The 6,952-nt window shown below is 29.5% G+C and overlaps 3 protein-coding genes and 1 non-coding gene across 4 annotated transcripts; 2 read left to right on the top strand and 2 right to left on the bottom strand.

Annotated features, from left to right (window-relative positions):
* Positions 1–165, top strand: Y54F10BM.23 (uncharacterized protein; the record flags this gene model as incomplete). The annotated part of the gene is made up of 1 exon (NM_001381768.1): positions 1–165. The coding sequence occupies one exon, from the start codon at positions 1–3 to the stop codon at positions 163–165; it is 165 nt and encodes a 54-aa protein (NP_001366823.1).
* Positions 166–309: 144 nt separating this feature from the next.
* On the bottom strand, positions 310–2,416 carry Y54F10BM.21 (uncharacterized protein). Its single transcript, NM_001381767.1, has 2 exons — positions 2,161–2,416; positions 310–449 (listed from the first exon to the last, which is right to left on the bottom strand). The coding sequence occupies exons 1-2, from the start codon at positions 2,277–2,279 to the stop codon at positions 335–337; spliced, it is 234 nt and encodes a 77-aa protein (NP_001366821.1). The 5' UTR covers positions 2,280–2,416; the 3' UTR covers positions 310–334.
* On the bottom strand, positions 2,339–6,526 carry fbxa-39 (F-box domain-containing protein). The gene is made up of 4 exons (NM_001381766.2): positions 6,477–6,526; positions 5,373–5,543; positions 3,593–4,229; positions 2,339–2,829 (listed from the first exon to the last, which is right to left on the bottom strand). Exons 2-4 carry the CDS (start codon positions 5,528–5,530, stop codon positions 2,593–2,595), a joined length of 1,032 nt encoding a protein of 343 aa, NP_001368043.1. The 5' UTR covers positions 5,531–5,543; positions 6,477–6,526; the 3' UTR covers positions 2,339–2,592.
* Positions 3,300–3,481, top strand: Y54F10BM.19. Its single transcript, NR_052133.1, has one exon. It is a non-coding gene; the product is annotated as an Unclassified non-coding RNA Y54F10BM.19 (non-coding RNA).
* Positions 6,527–6,952: the final 426 nt, after the last annotated feature.

The following is a 6,952-nucleotide window of genomic DNA, read 5'->3' as shown; positions in this document are numbered from 1 at the left end:
ATGATTTTTTCCCTACTTTTCAAGATTTTTGCTATATTTTCTATAATATGCTCTACTGTAATAGGAATTCCACCTCCTCCTCCACGCCCACCTCATCAGATTTTTGGAGGCATTTGGAGCCCCGAAGAAGGACCATTTGGAGCTATCAAGGACTCTTTGAAATAATTTAAAAATTCATTTTATTGATTTTTTGTTTAATTTTTTTTTCTTCAAAAATCTTGTTTTGAATTTGTTTATAAAGTATTGAATTTCAATCCAATAAAAAAATCACAAAAAAAAATACAGGAATTTTCGTGGCGGGACCCAAAATTATCAAAAAATATCAAGTTTTTATTTACACCCAGATCAATGAAAACAATAATAACATTGAAAATAAATTACTTGAAGGTATTGAATTATTGATTAATATTTCCTCACAGTTTGTTGAATTAATAGCATTGTCAGCGCATCTGGAAAAAAATAGGAAAAATGAGGGTCCTGTCACGAAAACTCATGGGGTACTGTAGTTATTGAACTTTTCTGAAAAATAAAAAATTCATTCTAATGAACCCTATTTTAGTCACATTTGAGTAAAAAACCAACTGAAAATCTGAAAAATTGAGAAAGTTATAACGTTTTGAAATTTTTGCGAAAAAAAAATGTCGGCCTTAAAATTAAATTTTGGGTCCCGCCGCGAAAACTCATGGGGTACTGTAGTTTTAGTACTTTTCTTAAACAATATTTTATTCACATTAGAGTGAAAAATCAACTCGAAAATTTGAAAATTGAAAAAGTTATGATATGTTGAAATTTTCGCGAAAATAAATTTTTGGCCTTAAAAGTAAAATTAGGGTCCCACCGCGAAAACTCATGGGGTACTGTAGTTTTCGAACTTTTCTGAACAGTGGTAAATTTATTCTAATGAACCTTATTTCAGTCACATTTGTGTAAAAAATCAACTCAAAAACTAAAAAATTGAAAAAGTTATTTTTTGAAATTTTCGCGAAAATAAATTTTTGGCCTTAAAGGTGGAGTAGCGTCAGTGGGGAAATTGCTTTAAAACATGCCTATGGTACCACAATGACCAAATATCATGATAAAAAAATTCAAAAAAATTTTCTAAATTTTATATGATTTTTTGAAAATTGAAAAAATCTCAGTTTTTGCCTAATTCCTATTTGAATTTCCGCCAATTGCATTATCGATGGAGCGCACTTGCACGTTTTTAAATTTATTTATTTTATTTTTTATTATTTTCCACCGATTTTTAATGTTTTCGGTGTATTTTTGTCTGAAATTTGAAGAAAAAGTAAAAATAAATGCAAATTTTCGATTAAAAAGCAAGCGTACAGGCGTAAATCAGTGAAATTAATTAATTCAGGTTCGAGATCGTTTAAAAGCGTTACTTTTTCATTTTTACGCCTGTAATCGTGTTTTTTAATCGAAAATTTGCATTTATTTTGACTTTTTCTTTAAAATCCAAGCAAAAATACACCGAAAACATTAAAAATCGGTGGAAAATAACAAAAAATTAAATAAATAAATATAAAAACGTGCAAGTGCGCTCCATCGAACAAATCCAATTGGCGGTAATTCAAATAGGAATTAGGCAAAACTGAGATTTTTTCAATTTTCAAAAAATCATATAAAATTTAGAAAATTTTTTTGAATTTTTTTATTATGATATTCGGTCATTGTGACCCCATAGGCATGTTTTAAAGCAATTTCCCCACTGACGCTACTCCACCTTTAAAATTAAATTTTGGGTCCCGCCGCGAAAACACATGAGGTACTGTAGTTTTTTTTAAAGCATAGGTATCAAGCACATATAATTAAAAATTCTATACTTCATTTTGGGTAAAAAACAAACTCAAAAACTGAAAATTGAACCAGTTATGATTTTTTGAAATGTTTGCAAAAAATTGTTTGGCCTTAAAGTTTTAAAATTTGGGTCCCGCCACGAAAATTCATATAGTACTGTAGTTATGGTAAAACATATAAATTAGGCATATTTTATTCAAAATTCAGTACTTTGAGCACATTTCGAATAGAAAATCAACTCAAAAACTGAAAAATTGGAAAATTTATGATTTTTTGAAAATTCTCGAAAAAAATTTTGAATAAAATAAATAAAATTAAAAAAAAATTAAACTTTTTATCAAAAAAATAATAAAAACTCACCTGAACGGTTTATTAATAGGATTATTTTTACTATAAAATCCAATTGGATGTGGATGAGCCTTTACAATTTCCAATAAAATAACAAGGAATAAGCAGGAAAAAATCAATTTTTGGGTCATTTTTTAGGTAAAAGGTAAATTTTTTAGGTTCTCAAACTTTACAACTAAGTCACGTGAAATCAAATCACAAGTTTATCGGAAATATAAAAATAATAGATGAAAAACCAGTTAGGCGAATTTTATCAGTGATAAGGGGCCGAAGAACTAATTTTTTTGCAATAAAAAACGAAATTGTGATTTTTGGAATAAGAAATGTTTGATTTTGTGGGCAAAATATTTTTAAAAAAATTAAAAAAGAGCAAACTCAACGAGTTATCTGAAAAAAAAATTTAAACTGTATTAACAAGAAAAATTGTGAAAAAAAAAAAAAAAATCAATGAGTACATGATTTTTGCAATCTCCTCACAGAAAAATTAAGAGGATAATTAGGAGCTTTGTCTGATATCACTGAAGCCACCTCGAATTTGCAGTTGTCGTTTGAATATTCAATTTTGTATTTATCGTCACCAGCGTAGTCCGGCTTGAATACTCTTGCAATTTCGATTGGGTTCATGTTAAATTCGTCAACTGCTATGGTGCAGTGTTGGAATGTTTTTCTTGACATGAGATCCTGGGAAATTATTTATTGAAATTTTGCTTTACATGATAGAAAATGGTCATTATACATTTAAAAAATTATGAAATTTTATTTTAAAAAATTATCATCTTTGAATTTGGCTTAATTTATTAATAGTTTTTCCCTAAAAACATCTGATTTCTTGGAAATTTCTAGCAGTTTCAAAAGAAGAAACCACAAAACTTGAGGAAAAGTTTTGAAAACTTCAAAAAAAATTTGAAAAAATTCTGGAAGCTCCTGGAAAATGTTTCCGAAACATTGGGTTTCTCTCGGTTTTTTTAAAATTTGAATGTCAAATTTTCAGAAATTTTTTTGCTGTAAAAAAAACTAAATTAGCACAAAAAAAAATTAAAAAATTATTTTTTTTTGTGGAAAAATGTTAGAGAAATCAGCATTTAAAATGAAACTTTTAAAGAATTTTTAAAAATTTAGAAAATCAATAAATTAAGACAGATTTTCGCGGGTTTAGGCTTAGGCTTAGGCTTAAGTTAAGGCTTAGGTGTAGGCTTAGGCTTAGGCTTAAGGTTATATTTAGGCTTATGCCTAGGATTAGGCTTAGAAGTAAGCTCAGGCTTAGGCCCAGATTCATGCTTAGGTTTAGACTCAGGCAAGCTTAGGCTTAGGATTAAGCTCAGGCCTAGGCTTAAGAAGAGAATTTTCCAGAAAATTCTAAAACCCAAAAAAGAAAGAAAACAGTTATACTCGGTTTCATTTTCTATTATATCAATAAAAACGAAAAAAATGGTATAAAACTTACATCTCTCATTCTAACAGCAACTTGTCTTGGAAACTCGGATTTTATATTAATATGGAAACATTCAAAATGACAGATGTGATCCATAATTTCACTGATACAATTTAAACTCCCAATCTCTATTTGGAAATTTTCAGCGTTTTTCCATTGATCCAACACGGCTATTTGTTGGAATTGTTTTATCTGCTGGATATGTTTACCCAATTTAATACATTTTAGTGTATGAGTGTCAAAATATGATAGAAAAGCGACGATATCTTCGAATAAAAAATTCCGAAGTTCTATTGATTCAACTTTCAGAAATTCCGCCGGATTTCTGGCTTCTGGTTTCAAAGCGTCGATCAAAGATTTAATCATGCAGTTGCTTTTGGAATGAATTTTCAACAATGATACACTTTTCAGTAACATCTTCAAATCTTTAAATCCGATATCCACAAAGTTTTCCCCATCGAATTGAATTCTTCGATGACAGTGATCTACAGCCGCGCCACCATCAACGTCTCCGATATAAATGAAGCACCCGTCGTCCAGGCTCAATGTGAAACCTTTGACATCCAACTCGAAGTGAATTGAATTGAAATGAATTCCGAATTTGTCGACAGCGGTTTTCAAAGTTGTGCAGACTTTTCGCAACTTCAGTCTGTAACAAGTTGATTTTTTTCAGTATTTCAGTGCATTTAAAAATGGAGTAGCACCAGTGGGGAAATTGCTTTAAAACACGCCTATGGTACCACAATGACCAAATATCATAGTTTAAAAAATTTAAAAAATTTTCTAAATTTTATATGATTTTTTGAAAATTGAAAAAAACTCGAATTGCTTCAAATTCCTATTTGAATTACCGCCAATAGTTCAATGTTCGATGGGGCGCGCTTGCATTATTTTAACTTTTATTTATTAATTTTTCTTATTTTCGATTGTTTTTTCATGTTTTTTTGAGTGATTTTAGTAGTAAATCTAACTATTTATTACCTCTATGTCATGTGCTATCTTCTTTTGATTGAATAAATATATAGATAAATTTTACTGGAAATTTAATGAAAAATTCAAGATGAATGTAGATTGTTCACTAACATTAATTCAAAAAAAAATTGTTCAACGACGTTGAGCCTGAATTAATCTATTTCAAAGATTTAGGCTTTAGCGTCCGCTTTTTAAGAAAAAATTTACATTTATCTTGAATTTTTCATTAAATTTCCAGTGAAATCACTCAAAAAAACATTAAAAAATTAATCGAAAATAAGAAAAATTAATAAATAAAAGTTAAAATAATGCAAGCGCGCTCCATCGAACATCGAACTATTGGCGGTAATTCCAATAGGAATTTGATGCAATTCGATATTTTTTCAATTTTCAAAAAACCATATAAAATTTAGAAATTTTTTAAAATTTTTTTACTATGATATTTGGTCCATAGGCATGTTTTAAAGCAATTTCCCCACTGGCGCTACTCCACCTTTTAACAGTAAATCTAACTATTTATGGTGCATCGATGGTGCATCTAACCAGCTATTTGGCATTTTGCTCCAGCTTCTTGCCGGAGTTTGGGCCGAAAAATACTAACTTAGAATAGAAGTTTGCTAGACCTGGGCAAAAGTTGGGCAAGACTTTGGCTAGACTTATATTTATCATGCTCCAAAGTTTAACCCAAGTTTGGGCCAAAATGTCAAAAGTGTCAAAATGTCAAACTTCTGCCATTGTTTTTAATCCAAAATCATTGTCCCAGGCCTGCTCTGGTACCATTTAATTTCTTTTAAAAATAAAATTTCAAAAATCAACTCACAATTCCTTAGGCTCCATCTTCTCAAAAACCAAGTTTACGATATCCATCGGCAATTTGAGCAAAGTTAGAGGTTCTTTTTGTTGTAGAGTGTGCCTTCGTTTGAAAATTAACAACTTTGAAAATCGGCTAGACACAATTTTCCACCAACTATCACACATTTTGGAAGAATTTCTGAAAAAATGTTGTTTAAAATCATTGCTTTATTAGACTTAATATTGTCTAAAAATACCGAATTTCAAAATGAAACTTCTTGAAAAATTTGAAAAATTCTTTTAAAAAATTGGTTGAAATTTGAAAGTTGACCAACTAGTCAATGTTGCCAAAATTTCAAATATTACCAAGATAATGAATTTTATATCCAAAATTTGCCGAATATTTCAAAAAAATTAGTTTTCGCTCGACAAGTCGGTCAAATTTCCAATTTTAACTAATTTTAGGTCATTTTTTGAGCCGCCAAAAAATTTTTTTTGAGAAGTTTTCAAGAAGTTTCATTTAAAAATTCGGCATTTTCAGATAATTTCTAGTCTAATAAAGCAATAAAAAATCTCTACTACACCTAAATGTTCACATTTAGATAAAACAAAGAACATGTCGAACACGAACTAAAGTGCACTAAATCAATATTAGCTCAAGGGTTTTTCATTGCTACTCTTATTTTAAACTCTTGATCGATTGTTGCTCCAATTTCGGAAGCACTTTTAGAGTCAAGTCTCCAGAAGAAATTTGTGAACTGAGCCATTTTGCTCAAAACAGACCTAACCAGGTTAATTACAAGAATTTCAATATATATCTATTTTCTGAAAGTATAATTTATGGAAAACTTTTTGGTATTTTCTCAGTAAAATATGCTGTTTTTTCTTTGTGTACTAATTATAATTTTTGAATAAAATTATCCTTAAAAACTATAAAAGCTTTTCTATTATGTACTTCCAGAATTTTTTACCAAAAAAAAATCATTTTTGAGATTACAATCTTCACGGCCCGAGGCATGAGTAAAAAAAAACTGAGAGGTTGGAAGATTTTCTGAAAATATTAAATCGAAATTTTTGAACATTTAAGCTAAGCCATTTAAGTAAGAAACATTTGAATTCCACCAAGACGTACCTATTTATAATGAGCAAAACTCTATGAAAGCTCTAATTCTGAGCAAGCGTCGGTACACGAGTGAAAACTTGAGAGTTTACATTTGTTTACATTGTTCTGATTACAAGTACCGGGGGTTTTTGGCAATTTTTTCCGAAAGAATGTATTTTTGAAACGTTCAAAGTCCGCGGTAGTTGTAAATTAAAAAAAAAATTCTAGAAACTGCAAGAAATTTTGAAAAATTCTGGAAACATCTTGAAATTTCTATAAATTCTGGAAACTTCTCGAAAATTCTGGTGACTTTTAGAAAATAGTGGAGACTTCTAAAAAATTTGGGAGCTTCAGTAAAACTCTGGAAAATTTTGGGAAATTCTGGAAATTCTGGAAACTTTTAGAAAATTATGGAAGCTTCTAAAAATTTTTCGGAAGCTTCAGTACAATTCTGGAAAATTCTAGAAAATTCTGGAAGCCTCTTCGAACTTCTGGAAACTTCTGCA

This window comes from Caenorhabditis elegans, chromosome III, assembly GCF_000002985.6.
Source record: "Caenorhabditis elegans chromosome III".
Taxonomy (NCBI): Eukaryota; Metazoa; Nematoda; class Chromadorea; order Rhabditida; family Rhabditidae; genus Caenorhabditis; species Caenorhabditis elegans.
Note: the sequence above shows the minus strand (reverse complement) of the source record. Positions and strands in the feature narration are given on the sequence as shown.